General features: G+C 53.1%; 7 protein-coding genes across 7 annotated transcripts; 2 read left to right on the forward strand and 5 right to left on the reverse strand.

The window, feature by feature from the left end:
• Nucleotides 1–634: 634 nt before the first annotated feature.
• Nucleotides 635–1,966, reverse strand: Z518_08991 (uncharacterized protein; the record flags this gene model as incomplete). Its single annotated transcript, XM_013412948.1, has 1 exon — nucleotides 635–1,966. One exon carries the CDS (start codon nucleotides 1,964–1,966, stop codon nucleotides 635–637), a length of 1,332 nt encoding a protein of 443 aa, XP_013268402.1.
• Nucleotides 1,967–2,511: 545 nt separating this feature from the next.
• Z518_08992 (uncharacterized protein) lies at nucleotides 2,512–4,033 on the reverse strand (the record flags this gene model as incomplete). The annotated part of the gene is made up of 4 exons (XM_013412949.1): nucleotides 2,512–3,411; nucleotides 3,467–3,864; nucleotides 3,917–3,950; nucleotides 4,001–4,033. The coding sequence occupies 4 exons, from the start codon at nucleotides 4,031–4,033 to the stop codon at nucleotides 2,512–2,514; spliced, it is 1,365 nt and encodes a 454-aa protein (XP_013268403.1).
• Nucleotides 4,034–4,729: 696 nt separating this feature from the next.
• Nucleotides 4,730–6,718, reverse strand: Z518_08993 (uncharacterized protein; the record flags this gene model as incomplete). Its single annotated transcript, XM_013412950.1, has 1 exon — nucleotides 4,730–6,718. One exon carries the CDS (start codon nucleotides 6,716–6,718, stop codon nucleotides 4,730–4,732), a length of 1,989 nt encoding a protein of 662 aa, XP_013268404.1.
• Nucleotides 6,719–8,714: 1,996 nt separating this feature from the next.
• Z518_08994 (uncharacterized protein) lies at nucleotides 8,715–13,148 on the reverse strand (the record flags this gene model as incomplete). Its single annotated transcript, XM_013412951.1, has 2 exons — nucleotides 8,715–9,973; nucleotides 10,025–13,148. The coding sequence occupies 2 exons, from the start codon at nucleotides 13,146–13,148 to the stop codon at nucleotides 8,715–8,717; spliced, it is 4,383 nt and encodes a 1,460-aa protein (XP_013268405.1).
• An 858-nt stretch (nucleotides 13,149–14,006) lies between these two features.
• Nucleotides 14,007–15,167, forward strand: Z518_08995 (uncharacterized protein; the record flags this gene model as incomplete). The annotated part of the gene is made up of 3 exons (XM_013412952.1): nucleotides 14,007–14,331; nucleotides 14,376–14,614; nucleotides 14,697–15,167. 3 exons carry the CDS (start codon nucleotides 14,007–14,009, stop codon nucleotides 15,165–15,167), a joined length of 1,035 nt encoding a protein of 344 aa, XP_013268406.1.
• A 223-nt stretch (nucleotides 15,168–15,390) lies between these two features.
• On the forward strand, nucleotides 15,391–15,921 carry Z518_08996 (uncharacterized protein; the record flags this gene model as incomplete). The annotated part of the gene is made up of 1 exon (XM_013412953.1): nucleotides 15,391–15,921. The coding sequence occupies one exon, from the start codon at nucleotides 15,391–15,393 to the stop codon at nucleotides 15,919–15,921; it is 531 nt and encodes a 176-aa protein (XP_013268407.1).
• Nucleotides 15,922–16,268: 347 nt separating this feature from the next.
• Z518_08997 (uncharacterized protein) lies at nucleotides 16,269–18,064 on the reverse strand (the record flags this gene model as incomplete). The annotated part of the gene is made up of 2 exons (XM_013412954.1): nucleotides 16,269–17,521; nucleotides 17,590–18,064. 2 exons carry the CDS (start codon nucleotides 18,062–18,064, stop codon nucleotides 16,269–16,271), a joined length of 1,728 nt encoding a protein of 575 aa, XP_013268408.1.
• Between the last annotated feature and the right edge of the window lie 1,303 nt (nucleotides 18,065–19,367).

Genomic DNA, 19,367 nt, shown 5'->3' on the forward strand with positions numbered 1-19,367 from the left:
CAAGCCTAACTGTTCGTATCATGCAGCACGTGAGGAGATTCCCCAACCAGGTCGCAATGAAAATCGAACGACTGATGATGCTTGCTTACTTCATTTCCGTTTGCATTGGAAATGGACGATGTAGGTAGTAAGCTGGTTCAACACTAGAAAAGCAGCCTGGGAACTGTTGCACCCAATGAGATGCTTCATCGGCAGCGAAAATCGCGGGACAGAGCGCCAGGATTCAAAGGCCCCCGGTGAGTGGTGACCGCAGAATCGATCAGCCGGCCTCCTTGAAGAACTTTGCACTGAGGACGCGGCTTCTATTTCCGTTTTCCTGTGGCCCAGCGTTTTGTCTGGACGTCAATAATCCTCGAGGACATACACAGAAGGGTTGATGTCCAATGGGTTATCTTGCACACCGTCTAATCAGACTGGTTTGAGACAAATGCGCAAGCCAGAAATGTATTCCTCCTCACGATCTAGACAGCGCCCCCACACAAAACAGTCATTAGAAAGAATCGTGGACCCAGGTATGTACACATGGAGACCGAGAAGGAAAAGTACCGCTGCACGATGCGCAGACACACAAGCAAAATCCATCCGAAATATCCGCGCAGAGAGTGCGAGGGGATGCACTGTATGTGTGCTCGCTCTACTGCACCTTTTTCTCCACAGATGACTTCCCCCTCCGCTCCTCCTCGTCTGCCTTGTACCACCGAACAGCCCTAGCGAATCCTTCATCAATCGGCACCATGGGCTGGTAGCCTGTTCGTCTCTTGAGCTTCTCACAGCTGTAGTACCGGTTGATACAGGCATACTTGAGGGTCTGGCGGTTCAGCTTGCCCTTGCGGCCGGTGAGCCAGTTGAAGGTCTCGGCGGCGGCGCCGACGAAGGTTGTGAGACTGACTGGGAGTGCCCAGATGTTGTCTTTGTCGATATTCCGCCCGTATCGGCTGAAGAGATATTGGGCCAGGTCCCAGAAGAAAGCAGGTGAATCGTTGGTGACGTTGAATGCCTCTCCGTCCACTCTTTCGTGGTCCAGCAAGATGGCTTTTCCTTCCTGCCGCCGCTGGTACGTCAGAAGTAGTGCCTGCGCCGCGCACAATAGGCCGTAGGCCACATTGTGAACGTACGTGCAGTCGAACAGATTGTCGCCCGGTCCCAGTTGAACATGGAGCTGCCAGGACGGCGCAACACTCGCCGTACGCAGAACACCGCCGCCGAAACCGAAACGATCGCCCTCGCCGACGATACCAGCCGGTCTCACAGCACAAGTGAGCATATTCCCATACTTGGGATTGTCGTTTGCCTCGAGGACCAGCTTTTCGGCGTGGACTTTGGTTTCGGAATAGTACTCTCGGGGATTGGGGCAGACGTAGGGGTATCGCTCGTCAGCATTGATCAGGTCGGCTTCACCATCGTGGACCACGCTGGCACTACTGGTATGGACGAACGCTTTGCACTTCCCGCCCCAGTCGCCGTGCTTTCCACCCGCCACTTCGAGTAGAATCCTCGTGCCAACGATGTTGACTCTTCTCAGTAAGTCCGCGGGCGCCTCCCATTGGGGCGAGACGGTGTTGATAACCACATCGGGCTTCACTTTCTTGAATACTTCCAGCAGAGTCCCCGGAGACGTAACGTCGGCCTCATGGTAAGAGCAATGGGGGAAGATGTTCTGCGCACACCGCAGGTCAAGGACGTGGACCTTTGTGCCCGAAGACGAAGTAGGAGGGTATCTAGAACGTAGACTAGGGAAGGTAGAAGAGTAGAACTCGTTCGCGTTCGAAGATGCAGGACCGTGAGAATGACGACTGCCGGTTGCGCTGTTGGCCTTTGGTCCCTGCAGCGATTCGTTGCAAGATGGATCCGGGTCTTCGGAGGGAAAGTTGAGTAGCTGATCCACGAGTCGTGAGCCCAAGAGGCCGCAGCCTCCGACAATCAGGATGTTGCCGTAAGACCTAGGAGATCTAGTGGCTTCTATCATTGTTTTAAAGACCGGGGAAACCGTCACGTCGCAAATTCTCAGCGCGAATTTTCTTTAAAGCAAGGGCCATGCAAGATTTGTTCCTGGAAAAGTGGGACGACCAGTCTTTTTAACTGTTCAGGATCGGCTCCGGAAATATCGATTTCCCTGTGGCGTGCAGAGATCAGACATCTCCACCAGCAAAGGCCATACATAACTAAGCAGTCGGTCGATGCAATAATGATCATTACTCTAAGTCAACATCAAAGTGGAAATTGCCAGCTAGATCATTATCATGTACTACCTGTACCGCCGCCTCCACCTGCACTTAACCCCCCTTCCCCAGAACCCCCCAGTGTCGTAAAGCTCATGCGCTCAGTGGCTTGCCATGTGCTGTCGTCGCTTTCAAAGTCCATGTTCCATGTCCTCCGCTGTGACGGCCCGAATCTCCTGACTCCTTGCCAAATAAAGCCATGCTTCTCTTTCCCCCCCGGGGATCGGGCTCCAACTCCATCCAGATGCAAATTTCTCGTCATTGACATCGCCAATTATTGTATAAGGGAGACTCAAAAGTCCTCCTCTGTGGTTCGCTGGGCGGATCTCCTAAGTTGACGGTAATACTTCTTCTTGTCGCTTTCAGATCCCCAAAGCAATTTGGTGGCTTCAGGATGGACAATGGTTCGAGGATCGTACGGAGGAGATTCCTCTTCCAAGGCTTCGGCAATGCATTCAATGTGATTTCTCAACTCATCCACTCTCTTGGGGAAATAGCACAGAACTCCATCTTTCGCGACTCTATGGTGATAGATTGGAGTCTCGACTTTGATTCGAGGCTGTTCATCCGGGAAGCGCGGACTGATGCAGATTCTGATTTTGAAGACTCCACCATCGAGATGTGTCGTTGGTTTGCCAAAGTAGGTCATGAACCAGACATAGGGGTTGTCATTCTCCAGCTCGACGGAGATGTTGTGATATTTCTTTCGCTTCAAATAGTCACCTAATTGCTCAAACTGTCGTTGGATGCCGGCAGCCTTTGACGATTCTCGCCTCATCAATTCTGCCCCTTCCACGGCCCATTTGTCGGTTTCCTCACGAATCACCTCTTTAATGCGAACCAGCCTCTTACCCAGATCGGCATAGCGAAACTTGCCGTCCATGGTATTTCCTCCACCTTCAAAGGGCATTTTGGTGAAATCAGAGCCATCCTTGTGCTGAGGTGTGTGCTCCACGATGGTGGACATGTAGTGCTCAAAGTACCACAGAAATCTTCGTTTGAAGAGATCTTTGAACGGTTCGAATTTGAGCTTGGGCTCGGTTTCGAGGTGATCATCCGTATTTTTGTCCTCCTCATCGCCAGATTCCCATTTTGGAGACTGGGCCAGAGGTGCTATTGAGCCGTCAGCCTGAATGTGCAAAGCTTCCTCCAACTTCTGGATGACGGCAATTCGAAGGGTCTCGTGTCGAATCTGGTCGAGTATTAGCTGCTTCTGAATCGAGCTACGACACGTCACCCGGCTCTACCTTGGCACAATAGAGATCATTCATCCTCTTGTCCTCGGTGCCTTTGGCATTCTCATATCCCGGCTCATTTTCGTATGGGTTGTTGGACATGAGACTTTGTATAGACCACAAAATCGACTCGAGGCCTTGCGCAGAGGACCACTCTTCACCTGGCCTCTCGCCATGCCATGTGCCCAAGATAGACAAGCAGACCTTGCCCCCGGAGTAGATATTTGGATTGAACCGAGTTCTTCCGCCATTGGTTGTTTTGGCTTCGACCTTGGGAGGCCTGCTTGGGTATTCTGCGCCAAAGTTGACGGAGAATTCGAAGAAACCGTACTCATAAGGTGTGCCGTGGGGACCGATGATGAGGGCTTTCACATGGCGGACATCCTTTTCCTGGCAAGCGACGGCGATAGCTTAGAGAAAATGTCAGCTACAGTTGGCCAAAAGAGGTTGGTCAACACATACACAGGTCACTTCCCTGTTGGATCTGAGTGATCTCCTAATCCCAAGTCAGTGACCTGAGTTCCTCGTCATAGGCAGTCCTCTCACTCTCGATATCCTCAAGATGGTCTGATTCGACATGTTGGGTTCTGTTGGCTAGAGGCAAGAACATAGAATGGTAAGGAAGCCGTGGAAATAAATTGAGAATTAAGCATACGTGGGGTGAACACAGGCATGGTTTTCCTGGGACTGTGAAAGGCTTTGAGAGCAGTGGTGAGGCTGTGTTTCACAGGTGAAAAAGGCGCCTGCGCTTTTTTGTTGCGTGGGTGCGCGGCGGGTAACCAGAGATACGTTAACACTGAGGTACAGTAACTTGATGGTGTCAGCCTTTACCACGACGAGCCCATCTGCACATGCTAGGCGGCGATTCGGTCCTTGCTAGCTTTTGACAACCCACTGGCACTCGCAGGGTTGTCCTTTGGTACCACTAGTAGAGTCGCATTCGAAAGGGAGGGGAAAGAGCAGCTTGCAGGCTCCAGGTGAAGCTGGGCACCGCAGCCTGAGCTAAAAAGCAGAGTTCTGCCAACGAGATGACGATGAGGTCAATAAGGCTGAAAAAGCTTCCTGGATGACTGGGCAGGCAGCAATATGAACCATTCTCTATCTAACTTCGTAGCCAGGGCATCCTCCGCTGACTGGGGAAATCATCCATACCGAAGGACCGTCTGAGAAAGCGCAGATTGGCTGTGCTCTCCACCTCCAGTGCCCACTGCTGATGAGGGAATCAACACCGGTTACCTTGTTGTGGAGTAGATCGTAGCTGGTTATCTCCCTGACTCACAACTTGCCTCGAACGCTGCTTTGGCCGTCTTCATTCTCACCCAGGAAAATCCTCTTGTCCATCCTCACCTCCTGACCCCAATCCAATTGACGGCCACGGCCTTCAGCCTTGGACCGAACTCGCGACCACGTCCACCGCGACGCGATCAGAGCAGCAACCTCGTCGCCATCGCTACAAGCGTCGAACATGAGCAGACACGCGCAGACAGTCGCTTCGAGGTGATCCAAGATCTCTCGGCCTCGCCAGTGTAACTCGGAAGCGTCTAGCCCTCTTGCCATATCTCCAAATGTGTGCCATCTCACCTTCACCGCCTCGCACTCATCGGGGAATCGACCAGCGCAGATGCTCAAGACATTTTGAATCCAGGGCACGAGAACATTGTCAAGCACATTGCCCATCCCCAACTGTTTGTCCCTTAGGGCGCGCACGACATCTTCAGCCATGACACTGACAGTCCCCTCCCAGATCGTGTTGACCACGGCATCTCGGAAAATCTTAGCAATGTTCAGAATCCCGCCATCCTCGTTGTTCTCGCAGTATCCCACTCCGCCCAGGCTCTCCATGCAGCTGCGTAACCCTTCTACACTGCGCAGGCTTACCTTTGCTTTCATCACGGGAGTGAGAACCCTCAGGAGACCTTCGACGCCCGCAGGGTCTTGAGGGAGAATCCTCGCCGCCCTTGTGCCACGTCCCACGGCATTCCAGCCTTGTTCACTAACACCGAGCAATGAGACTCCAAGGAATGTCAGGTGAACTCCAGCCCAATACTGGACCGTTTCATCGGCCATCCAGCGTAGATGCTGTGGATTATCCCGAAGGAGTCCACCTCGCACTTTTCGCACCTTGGTGTATGCCCGACTCACCGCCAGGCCACGAGACCAATACGCCACGCTGCCCGCCGCCGTGTGTAGCCTGGTAATGTTCAATATCGCCGACACTTCTTTGATCCCTCGCCCTTCCGCTCCTATCAGCCATGCTCTTGTCCCTTGGAGCTCCAACTCCGCCGTGGGCAATTGCTTCGTGCCGAGCTTATTCTTGAGTCGCTGAATGCGCACGCCATTCAATTCGGTTTGAACCGAATCTCCTGGTCCGACCCGTCTTCGCATCGGTGCATAGAACGCGCTCAAGCCTCCGGGAGTCTGAGCTAGCAGAATCGTCATGTCCGAGTCCGTCGCACTGCTGAACCACTTGAACCCGTCAATCCGCCAAGGCCCCAAAGGCATACCTGTTGCATCGTGATCACGTCCCGCTGCCGCGTCGTCTGCACGCTCCTGACTTGTCAGTCTCCGGGCAAGAGTCTCGGTCCCACTGACGTCACTGCCACCACTTCGCTCCGTCATCCACTGTCCGCTTGTCCAAGCGTCCTTCGGATCAAAGGATGTCAGGCGACGGTATGCTTCGCGAAACACAGCCTGTCGCCCAGCCTGATCTCCATCAGGATCCTCCAGGTGTCTGGACAGTAGTTTTGCAGCACCATCGGTCATAGACGCAGGACACATGGTCAGCGAAGCCGTCGCAGACCAGACGTGGATGATGGCATATTGATGGACTCGACGGTTCCAATCCGTGCTCTCCAGCCGGTAGCCACGAGCCACGGCACCCTCTTCGATACCGATGTCCTTGAGAGCACGCCAGCCTTCGCTCGTCTGCAGAGGGTCTGAGCGATTCTCTTCGCCGAACGTCGTCAACGGGTGCAGGGTGGGCGGATTCGTCTCGGCGTCAACCACAAGGCGGAGCGTGGATGGCTGGAGCACGCGACGTGAGAGCTTGTGAAGGGCCGAAGAGACTTCTCTCGGCGTAGGAGAGGGGAGATATAGGCTTAGGACTCGTGCGAGTACTGGGTCGTCAGATGCTCGAGCACCTTCTTTCAGCGATGTGGATTTACTGGGGAGAGAGCTTGGGCTGGTGTATTGGGGAGGAATCGTCGGAAGAGCCTGGAAGAAGCCCGACGTCGAGGATGAGGGTTTGAGTGGTGTATCCGCCATAGTGCCAGGTGAGGATCAATGTTATAACCAAAGCACCTCTTGGTCACCAGGTTTTTTTCCGTTTCCGGCTTGTAGAATGAGTGCACGGACGATCCCTTTCTCACCCCAGAATATCTGTCTCTCCGATCGTAGAACAAACATCTGTCACATCTGCAGGACGGGGGTTTGCGGGGGTGGTTAATTTATGAAGTTTCAATATCCGGGGTCCATGGTCAATCTACCTCGGCCGTTGGCTCTTTGGCCAATAGGGAATATAATTTGTTTTCCCTCGCTACTTGGCAGGAATTCTACTCGTTGGTATGTTCTTCCAAATATGACTGTGTACTGCTTTAAAGACGGACTGCTTGGTTGATTGGTCCTGGGACGACTTACAATTCATTGCCCTTCATCGGTATCGTGCGAACCAAAAGATTCCCGCTCGCATATGCTCTTGTGCAGAGGTACAAGCTTCGATAGGGAGGATGTGCTGAATATCCATTGCGACAGAAGCTCTAGTCTTTACGTTACCTAGGGACTATGCACGAATGGCATTGATAATTGTCATTGTAGGATGTATCTACGAGCCGTTGGTCGTAAGCGCCGGCACCGTTCCACCGCGCCGTGCATATGGCATACGTTGCGCAGGATATTTTGGAGGGGTGATATGGGGGCTTGCCAAACCAGCATCTGTCTCGACTCAAATCAACAACCAACATACCACACAACAGGCCAAAGTGGGAGCGCGAGCTTGAGGATCACTTCAAAGGCAGGTAGGTAAGAGCATCAAGGCACACGAAGGTAGACTAATAACAGTTGTGCCCAAAATATGTCTGTTGCTGTCTCTGTTATGCATGTTGCTCCGAAAGAGAGCCATCTGCCCAACATTTGCACTGTTTGCTTACTCTGTCACGTGACTGATTGGCATAGGCCTACCTCACCCCATCGCAATATCCCTATTCGACTTCCTCAGCGTTGAAGTCGATGCCTCCCTGCACTTATATAGATAGATGGGTACTCGTTTGTGCACTCTTTAGAGCCCTCTGGCGGCCGATCCCTGACAGATGCAGAATTGGAATGAGTGCTCAGTATCGTCCTGGATGGAGATTGGCTCAGGTCAGTCTGGTGTCCCACTACCCCTTATTGCAGAGTGCTAGCTGGGGCACAAATATATACACCTCGCACACGTGTGGCGCACCGCCTCCCCTCTATCTCGATTTATCCCAGCTCGCACCCCGGGGGCCGGAACTATGATTCTGGAGCCGTCTGGGGAATAGCGCTCTGATGGATGATGAATCCACTCATGGGTAAAAGACACCCCCGTTACTAATGAAGCGGGAAGAATTCCGCGAGCGTTAAGCGAGACGGAAGCATTCTTGAATTGGGAGGATTCTCAATACTTGGCAATCTCCTCCACTGTTGCGAAGCCTTTCAGCCTTGCATATGGCAACCTTGCTAGTCGTACTACCACGACGTATCCGTAATGGCATGCCGGTGATATGCATGGAATTCATATCATGTCATGACATCTGCACCAATCGTGTATATCTATTCGGCTTATCGCTCAGACGAGGACAATTCAGCCAACATACCTGGCTGGTATCCTGTCACCATGTTTTTATTTCTTCTCTCATCACGTCACATCAACGGTTCAATGGAGGATTGAACCGGACTCTCGTCATGAAATGATCTCCAAGAACAGAGTTCCATCCAGCCACTTCGAACCGTGTGTATCCGTAAGGTCATGTCGCGTAACTCGTATACCTGAAGCTGGCCACAGGAAACCGAGACGACTCCAACCTGAATGACAAAGCATATCCAATCTCGCCAAATCTTTTGGGATTTCCCCTGTAAGGACCAGGAAACGAGAGACGAATGTGTTGGAACGATGTTAGCGTGATATCCTCGACACCAAGCTCCAAGAAAATGATTTCAGATACCAGAATGTTACCAACTCTCCAAGGTCCTTTTCTCAGTCAACGAAAGGATAATTAAATGTTGGGCTTGCTCGTCACTCCGATCATGATTTCTCCGGTCTTGCTGTTCTGGTAGTCCAGTCACTGTTCTGTCGATATCCCGGCATCAGACCGCCGACATTTCGTCGATTTTCTTGGGAAGAACTGCCTGACTCTTCAGATCCTGTCCGAGTTTCTATTGTATGGGCGGAATGCGGCGTTGATTCTAGCAATGACTGGACTAGTGCTTCAGCGTTAGCATCCATACCCGCTAGGTCCACTGCTGGCAGCAGTCCCTCCGGCGGAGGCCCCGGGATGTCGGGTATGGGATAAGCTTCGCCATCTGATTCGATTTTGGGTGACGGCATTTTTTGCTGTTCGAACGTACCGTCTTGTGCATTGTTGAACAGCGACACGTTTTCCTCAGTTAACGCCATCGGCGATGCACCCGCTCTACTCTCAGCGGGTTGAGCGCACCCGGTTGACAGATGGGCCGGGCGCGTACTCGAGGAATACATGTCGTCCAGCATGATGGTAGGAGCTATCGGGGGTTGGCCATGATCATTTTCCGTGGCCGACAACAATTTCGCATCCCGCAGGGCTCTTGCTTTGTCTTCTGCTTCGGCTCGTCGCATCTCCCGGTCCCCCTCCGTCTCTTCCCCCGGTATTTCTGTTTCAAGAATGGATCTGGATATGCTCGACCGACGGGCCAGGGCTTTTCCGGCAACGGTGGCTGAATGGGGTGCAGCAGCGGACGAAGCATGATTCGCCAGGGAGTCTTTGGCATGTCTGGCAAAGATCTCGGCGGCGATAATGTCGTGTTCCGAGCAAGCCGACGAATGGTCGGTACATGCTCGCGCCAAGGGCGGCTTCGGAAGGTCTGTTGTCGTCTCTGACGTTCCGCGGGCGAGTCCCCCGCTACGGCCGTTTGCCACCCATTTCAAGATTGTCTGCTCCAGAAGCATTCTTTTGACAGGTTTCGCCATGTAGTCATCCATTCCTGCTCTCTCACATTTTTCTCGATCACCTTGAATTGCAGACGCCGTCATGGCCACAATCGGAATTCGAGAAATCGCCGAGATGGTGGTGAACGGGGCGTGGTGCCTGAGCATGTGTGTTGCGTGATAACCGTCCAAAACAGGCATTTGCACGTCCATCAGTATCAGGGACGGCACCGGATACTCCTTGGATTGGTCGGCAGTTAGTTCCGAAGACGTAGCTTTAAGGAGATATTCCAGTGCTTCCTTCCCGTTCCATACGGCGTTCGCCGAAAACTTGAGGGCTCGGATGAATTTCAGGGCAATTTGTTGGTTAACCGGGTTGTCTATGACTCTTGGTTACCATGTTCACGTTGAACCGAGGACGCAAAACATACCTTCAACAACCAGAATGTGAAATTGCTCTCGCTGAATCTCGGGTACTGGAGGTTCTGCTCTGGGATCTGTCGGTGCCATCGAGGAGCGCTGAGCCCTCTGGTGTGCGGGATTGGAAATGTTGAAGGGCGGTGACACCCTTTGGCCTTTTCGAACCTCTTCCCGGGAAGATCCTGTGAGGGATAGGGATAAGTCGGATTGCAACCGGTCGGGCATCATGCCGATGTCTAGTAATGTTACTGAAGATCCCGTCCGGTACTCCGGCTTCTTGAAGGGAATGCGGAAGGTAGCTTTGGTTCCAGAGTCCAACTTGGAATCAAGACGAATGGTGCCATGCATCAAGTCAACAAGGTTCTTGCAGATCGTCAGGCCAAGGCCGGTACCTCCAAATCGCCTGGCCGTGCTGGAATCGGCCTGGCTAAAAGGATGGAAGAGCCTCTTCTTCACTTCTTCCTCGATGCCGATTCCGCTATCTTCGATGCAAAATTCGATCGTGGCGGTGTCTGTCGTCTCACTGATAATGCTGGTGCTCATTCTGACATAACCGTCCGAAGTAAATTTGATGCTGTTGGTCAATAGGTTGGTTAAAATCTGACGAACTCGACCAGGATCCCCCAGCAAAACGGAATCATCCGACGGGCCCAGATTGATTTCGTGGCGAAACTCGAGTCCTTTTCGCTGGGCGGCAAAGGAGAGCATCTTGGCCACGTCTTGGAGGACCACCCCCAAACTGAACTGGACTTCCTCAATATCCAGTCGGCCGGATTCGATCTTGGAGAAATCGAGGATATCGTTGATCACGGTCAAGAGAGAATTGGCGGATCTTTGAATGTTTTGAGCAAACTCGCTCTGCTCCTTGTCCAATGCCGTATCCATCAACAGCTCGGACATTCCGAGCACACCGGCGATGGGGGTTCGAATCTCGTGAGACATGTTGGCCAGAAAATTGCTCTTCATCTTGTTCGCTTCTTTGGCGGCGGCTTCATTGGCCAGGAGCTTTATGTTCTCTTGTTCTTTCTGTCGCAATTGGGTGACATCCGTTCCGATGCCAATCACGCCGGCAATGTAGTCGTCATCCTCGACGCCATTGGGACCTCGCTTTCCCTTGAGCGGGACGAGTTTGGATCGAAACCATCTTGACTGAATCACATTTTCGCAGACTTCCCAATCAGATGTGCCGTTCAGAGTGCGCTCCACGGCACCCTTGAATTCACGGATACTACCAGGATCGAGCTGGGTCGCCAGCAAATCATATATGGACATTCCGATACTGTCGTCCTTGGGCTGGCCGTCGGCGTTGAGATTGCCCTCGAAGAACGTCACCTTCTCCTCCCGATCGATGATCCACAACGTCATTTGCGAATGTTTGAGGACATCCAAGAGATTCTGTCGGGCTCTTTGGCTGGCAATCTTCGCATCCACGATGTCCTGGATGTCGGTACAACTGCCAAACCATTTCAAAATCTTTCCCGTCTTGTGGTCTCGCAGTGGTAAGGCTCGTCCCAGCATCCATCGCCATTCACCGTCGTGCCGCCGACAACGGTACTGGGTTCTGAACTCGTCGCCCGTGGCGAGCGAATGTGACCATCGGCGAATGGTGTCGGGCGTGTCGTCTTCGTGAAACGGCCATTTCCAGCCGGGGCCTAGGGAATTGGCCGGGGTTAAACCCGTATAGTCGTACCAGTGCTGAGAAAAATAATCGTGATAGCCGTCCGCTCTGGCGGTCCAGCACATTTGCGGCATCATGTCGCATATCAGACGAAACTGTTCTTCTTTTTCCGCGGTCTGCAGAGCAATCTTTTCGGTGTAAGAAGTCACGTCTTTGAACGCGATCAATCCGGCGAGGAACTCTCCCGTCTTCTCGTCAAAGACCGGGTGGCCGCTGACGTCGAAATTGGACCTCTTCCCCGTCTTCTCATCGATCATGCCAATATGCCAGCTCGTGAACGCCTTCTGGGTTCGGCAGAGAGAAATGATGGGGTTGTCGATCTCCTGGAGCTGTCGAGCGAAACCCGCCGACCATGGGGTGAACCGAGACAGGAAGTCGTAGGAATTCTCGGAGGTGGGATCCGCGTCAACGGCCAAAAGACGGCGGGCGGCCATGTTTGGGAATACAACGCTTTCGTCCTTCCACATGGCGATGAGAGGAATCTCGATGGCATTCAACATGGCATTTTTCATCTTGAGAACTTTTTGAAAGTCGGTCAAAGTCGAAGACGCGGCGCATGGGCCGGGGCCACCGCTGGGAGGGAATGAGACCGTATTGGGGGTTTCGGCGGGAGAGCCGACCTGCGAACTCGAGGCCGAAGATGTCGGCGTCTGAGATTGCGAAGAGCGAGAGGATTGGGCCGAGTTCGTGGACGCGTTGCCGCGAGATGCTTGAGAGCCGGGCCGCATTTTGTGAGGCTGGTGGGCAGACACGCTGGTAAAGGTCAAGGTGAAGAAACGCTGGCCTTCCACAGTCCAGATGCTGATGATCATGCGGCAGGTTGCTGAAACCCCCGGGCTTCGCGCCTTATTCTGTGTGATAGGCTGTCGACCGTGACGAGGAGCAGCCGGGCCATGGTAAGAGGAAATGGCAACATCGACCACGGTGTCCTGGGATTTCTGCGTTCTCTGTCGCGGGGCCGAGCGATCTCTGCGCGACCCTGAGGAGGAGGAAGCCGTCGGAGTGGTGGCTCCGTTGTGAATGGTCGGGAGCAGTTCAGCGACTGGAACCCCGTCCCCCGGGACCGTTTGCAAGCCCCGTGCGAGATTGTCAAGGAATTTCTCCCAGCTGACCCATATCGGTATGCCATCGGAGACCATGTCTATTCCAATCTGTGAGAGAGTCTGGCCTTGGAGGATGTCGGTGACGGTGGAGTCGGCCGCGTCTTGGTCGATCCCGAACAGCCTTCCTGCGGCAGAGTTGGCGAGGATGACGGTCTTCAAGGAGGACAAGACAAGCAGAGGAGTAGGAAGGGTGGAAAGAGTCCCCAGCGCAATCTCTGTGGCCGTCGCGAGGTGTGGCAGGTCAATATGGAGTCCAGCCGTCTCCGCAGGAAGGGCATCGTGCCGGGCCCCGTTGGATGTGGTAGATGTGTGGGAGATTATTGAAGGAGAGAATCCCGCATCTCCTGCGACCATGGCAGAAGATGAGGAAGAGGAGGAATGGATAGATATGTGAATAGGTGAACGGCCTGTCGCATATAACCTCGAGTATGGGTCCCTAGATACGTCGACAGATCGGTCAGCAATGCAGTCAAGGCCAAAAATGACGTCGGTAGTGGCCATAAAGGTACCTGGATGTGAAAAAGGCGAATACGAGCTGGAGTATTCTTAGGTATTTGACGGAGATTGGTGGAGGGTGCCCAAAAGGATGGCAATGAAGATGTCGTTGTCGATGTCGCGTGGTGGGTGAATGGAGGTGCTGAGGCAGGCGGGGAATCGTGGATAGGTGTCTAGAACATGAAAGAGTAATATTTGAATAGGCAAACGTATGAAGGTCTAGTTGTCAAAGGTGACTTGTGTGGGATTCCCGTAATAGGGATTTCTCTCGCTTAACAACATTCCCCATGTCCATACCCATTTCCACCCAAATTTCCCATGTTTTCCCCTCTTTTCATGAGCCCAGCCCCGACGAGCCAAACCTTCGGTACACCCTGCGGCTCAGATCGCTCATCCGTCAGTCCATGTTGACCGGTAGTAATTACACTTCGGATGTCAATACTGTGTTCTCTTCCCTCTTCTTCAACCCCTATCCCAAGGCTCTCGTTTTTTCCTTTTTTTTAAAACCCTATGCAGAACCTCGGTCCTCATGCGGCCCACCAAATCAGTTTCAAGACTAGCACACACCACAATACCGAACACCAATTGGTGGACGGGATAACTCCGATCTCCCCTTGTACGCTTGAGTCCTTCCGTTCTCTATTGTATAAATAATTTTGATTGTCGAGAAAACGGTTCTTTGCGACACAGTGCGACCGAGATCAACCTGTTTTGTATATGGCGGCGACCATCACCACTACCACCATGTCTCAATTCATGCCTCAGAGCCTTCCTCTTGATATATCAAAGTATTCCAAGCTCTCCGCGGAGCAAGTAGGCCACCTCCGACACTTCCACAACTTGGCTTTCCAGCCAGATGGAGAATGGTTTCATATGGGGGCTCAGGAGCCTGCCCAAGAATTCCTTGATGCTACCGCTATCAACTGGCCTACGCAGCTGGACTTGCTCACTACCACCGCCTGCCGGCTGTTCGCACCATCTTCAAGCCGCTCCTTCGTCAACTCATTCACAAAATGCTTCGAAGAGAGGTCTGGGGCTATTGGTTCACCACCAGTTTGGGGGGGATTAGAACTGATCCCAGTCTAGCGAAGTTACGAGACCCTTGGGCGGACCCTGTCGTACGTGAAAATATCATGTACAGCGGCCATCTCCTTCTCATGACCAGCTTGTACGCGATGCTGTTTGATGATGACGAGTTTGAAAATCCCGATTCCATCGTGTTCAAATGGGATCCTCTCTTTTATGGATTCGGCAACGAGATTTTCTCCTACGACAATCGAAGTCTACAAATCGCCATTATCAAGGAAATGGAGAGAAATGGATGGGTAGGGGTCTGCTGTGAGCCCAACGTCGTCTTTGTCGTGTGCAATCAATTCCCCGGACGCCGCTTTCCCTAATCCCTGACAGATCATCGCAATGCGCTATAACGACTCCCGAGATGGTACAGGTACGGTCAGCGAGGTCTTGACCAAATACCGAGCTGCTTGGGACAGGAAAGGCATGGTGGGACCCAATGGCCTTTTCGTTGATATGTGGATGGTTAAGCAAGACCACGTTTTCCCTGCCGCCGATGTGGCCTGGACGGCCTGGCAGGATACCTCAAGCCTTGACACGACCAGAGTTCGGGGATCGCTGACATGGCTTCTGCACAGGGCCTCCGCATTTATGAACACCTGGAACTCCGAGCTCGTCTCCTCCCTCTACGCCAAACAAGTCTCGGGCTTCATCACCAACATCTCGGGACAAATCCGCCTGCAACCCCCCGTCGTAGCCAACCACTACCGCCAAATCACCGCCGAGTCTCCCACGGTCTCTCAGAAAGACGCTCTCACCAAAGCTATATCTCTTGCCAAAGCCGACATCATATCCGCCCCCTGACCCCTATTCCCATATACCAAACCCACCTTCGGCTATGCGGTGCAGTGGCTCTCTGAACTCGGCCGAAGTGATGGACTCAACGGCCTCCTTGACTACGCCGACAGCAACCTCAATCCCATGTGAGAGAATGGCGGCCCATTCTATCCGCGGAATGATACTCCCTTCGTCTTGACCGGGGACGAGCGAGACCGAGGCCGCGTCTGACGCCGTGAAATGGACACACATGGACCCGTTCACCGACAACGCCGCCATAGGCTACGCCCGCCTCAACGTGCCCCAGGGACAGCGCAAAATGTACGAATCACCATGGACTCGAGACTCAGTGCGCACCACCCCGTGGATCGACAATCGGCACTTCGTCGACCCGAAGCAAGGGGTAAGCGTGCTTCGCGGCGTGTGGGATGAGGAAGCAAATGCCCTGATCTTGAGCGTCCGTGGCTGGGATTTTGAAGGGAGAGCATGCCCCGAGAGCGTGGTGATTAAACCGGTAGGCCGGGGGCCGAGCAAGGGCATCTGGGCGGCATATGTTCGGGGAAAATTGGCCGAGGCGAAGAAGCTAAACGGGAAGCATGGCGAAGGGTTTGAGGTGAGCGCGACAATTGCCCGAGGCGAGGAGGTTGATGTGGTATTTTGGAAATCGCCCGGCGGGGCAAATGGCTACGTGTCCTCGAGGATGCGAATCAGGCCACCTCCCCCTTTTAAAGAAGAGAGGGGGGGGGGGGATTTTGGCGGTGCTAACAAAGGGTGGCTCTAAATATGAGATTTCGATTCATAATGATAGGAACCCGGGACAAAAGATCTGAACTCGTTTGGAGGAAAAAGAAGCTTGAGGTTTTAGAGAACCAATTGTACATTCAGTCTATCATGCTCATTCATCCCGGAGTGGCGTGAACCAAGCCATCTCAACCCAATTCTAAAGGAAATCTATCTGTTGATGAGGTGAAAGAAGAAGTCATTCCTCTAGTCGTACTCAACCCAAGGATGCTGGCGCAATGCTCCAACAAACGCAATGCAAACACTGCTCCCCGTCGCATTCACCCAGCCAGTGCATTATCCCAACCTCTCGTCTCGCCGTCATGACGAATTTGTCACCTGTCTCTCTCAAGCTTCGACATTTTCCCCGCCTCCCTCCTCGACCTTGACTGTGCGGTCCTTTTTACTCTGGATTAAACCTTGCTCCGTCTCAAGGCCGACATTCAAATCATATCCTTTGATGAATAGACTGGCCGCAAAACACAGGCCGGCCAGTGCAATCATGACGATGTAGACCGTGCGCAGACTGTCCGTGTATGCGGTGCGGAGCTCCAGCTTTCCTTGGCCCGAGGGAGTATGCTTGATGATCTCGACGAGGGCCGCGGCGTCCTTGGCCAGCTCGGATGCCTGAGCCGCGTACGCAGAGTATGCTTCGAGATTGCTGGCCATCTCGTTCTGGAAGATGACGCCACCGACCGCGACACCGAGCGACTGTCCGAACGATCGGAAAAAGACGAACATGGCCACGGCGAACGCCATGTCTGCATTACTGCTGGCGGCTTGGAGCTGGAATTGCAGCGATGGGAACAAGATTCCCAGGCCAATTCCCGAGACCAAGTCGAGGAAGATCCATTGCGGGATCTTGGTATCGACATCGAGCAGGACGAGAAGGCCGAGGCCCAGGGTGGTAATGGCCCAGCCCGACCAGATGGCCCAGCGGTATGCGGCGAACTTGGTGATGAGGAGGCCCGTGACGACGGCCATGGGCGCCACCGTGAAAGTGGCGGGGAACAAAGCCACGCCAGAGACGACCGGTGAGTATCCTTTGACGGCTTCGAAGTACAGAGGCTGATAGTACAAGAGACACCACAGGATCATGCCGTGCAGGGTGGTGGTCACGTAGGCGATGTTCGCCGTGCGGTTGGAGAAAATGGAGAGTCGCAGCAGGGGTTCGGGAGCGATGTACCTCTCAAAGAAGCAGAAGCCCACGAGGCCCGCGGCGCCGATAAGAAGGGGAACCAATGTGCGCCATGACGACCACGAATACATGACTCCGCCCCAGGTCAGAGGGATGAGGAAGCTCGTCATGCTGCCGACAAACAGGACGGTGCCGATCCAGTCGACACGACGCAGTTTGGCGGCGATGCTCTGTGGTATGATGTTCAGGCGCAGGAATAATGGCACCATGATGACTCCGACCCCGATGAAGGGAAGATTGATCCAGAAGATCCAGCGCCATTGGACCTGGGCAAACGCACCGCCGATGATCGGGCCTGACACGCTACCAATACTCCACATTCCGGCGATGATGCCGGCCCATTGACCTCGCCAGCGGAGGGGCACGAGGTCCGTGATCACGATTTCGGTCATGACAATGATCCCTGTTGTGGAAATTCACTTATCAGATAAGGTTGCCATGGGGCGAAGGAGGAATATGTAGAGGACTCACCACCACCGCCGATACCTTGAATTGAACGACCAGCAAGCAGGACGCCAAAGTTGTTTGACAAGGCAGCCATCATGACTCCAACGAAGAAGAAGGCGATCGATACCATAATCACCGGCATGCGGCCGAATATGTGGCTGAATGAAGCAAAATTGGGCTGGAACACCGTCGATGCTAACAGGAAAGAAGTGCCTGCCCAGAAAGCCTCGATGGCGGTGCCGTGCAATTTGCGTGCGATGATGGGCAAAGCCACGCTGATCGATGTGCCATCCAAGGCTACCATGAGTGTGAGGACTGCGAGTGCCACAAATGCCATGACGAAGCGGGTTGAGATCGTGAACTCGGGGGGTTCGGAGGCTTCATTGTTTCCTTTGTGTGAGGAGATCGAGGACGAGGACGAGGTCGTTTGAGACTGTTGTGGTTCTTGTTCAGATATTTCTTGCTTCATTGCGTCAATGGGGGTACGAGGGGGATCCATGACGGGTGAGGTTCAAGATTCAGAGCCGGAACGGGAAAATTGAAACTGTGGAGGTTAGGAGGGAAAAAGAATTGTAAGCACGGCAACCAATGTGTTACAGCAGTAATGAAAATATATTGTATTGTTGGCAGTCATGCGGGAACGCGCAGGACAGTGAGGAATGGGGGAAAAATAAAAAAGGATTCTAATATACTCATTCTTCTTGATATGGCCAGCCATATCGGATGTTAACGGCCGAAGCTTCGACACGAGGCTGAACCAAAAGGTTCATGATTCGACCGGCTGCCGGCGGTGCAAAATTGCTCCGGCTCGCTTATCCATTGAGTCGTTGCACCATGGACCACTTTTGAGGTACACAGGGATGGGTACTCTCGATTTGTCGGATAGAATTGATTCCATTGAGGAAGCTTAGCTTGAGCCATTTAACTTCTTTGTTGTGAACTTTGTGGGTTGATGTCGTCATTGCCTCTTTTTTGGTATCTTTTCGCTTTTGAGAACATCGAATCCGAGACAGAAAAAAAACCTGTAGTTCGTGAAGCGTTCGGGCTCGTGGTCCACTGTTCTTGTCGCCGTACGATACCTGTGGACTCTTTACTCTGGATCTTTGGGTGTCAGTGCTGGTGCGCTGTTGAGCAGGTTTTTGCTCAGCCTGTGAGCAAATGCTGCACACGCAGTCGAGCTCGCAGCATCGTAGAATCAGTGGATGTTATCGCCATTGTAGCTCATTAGTCAGGATATAGGTTGTCGGTTTGAAGAATGGGGACATGTTTCATGACGTGATTGACTTTGAAAATGCTGCGGCCTGGATAGGTGAATTCAATCGAGCTGTGGAAAAAGAAGCTCGCAAGAATTTGGGCGGAGAAATGATTGCTCCGGTCACGTGCGACCACGGTGACGATAGGCTACAAGTGGCCATCTCAGCAGATAGGTTTCAGTTAGCTCATATGTTCTCAACATCATCAACACTTCAAGGCCCTGTCACGAAGGCGGCCTGTTTGGGCCACACGCACGTCTTTGGACTGCACCATTTACAAGAGCATTAGAAAACCGGATTTCGCTTCTTGCGGCGACGGACGACGGCCCCACGGTCCTGGCCTGGTATGCCAGATCGAAAACGACTGCGACACACTATTTGGCGGGATGGGGAGGAGGAAAATTTCCATGCTGAATATCAACATCGCTTCAGGAGGCCAGGCGTCCAGGTCTCTGGAATAGAGAGCACGATTTGTAAAGGAGGGATAATGTGAAGGTGTCGCGCGGGATCAATGGCGGAGAGGTCCAACTCCCTTGTCAAAACACTTTA

This window comes from Rhinocladiella mackenziei (assembly GCF_000835555.1).
Source record: "Rhinocladiella mackenziei CBS 650.93 unplaced genomic scaffold supercont1.7, whole genome shotgun sequence".
NCBI lineage: Eukaryota > Fungi > Ascomycota > Eurotiomycetes > Chaetothyriales > Herpotrichiellaceae > Rhinocladiella > Rhinocladiella mackenziei.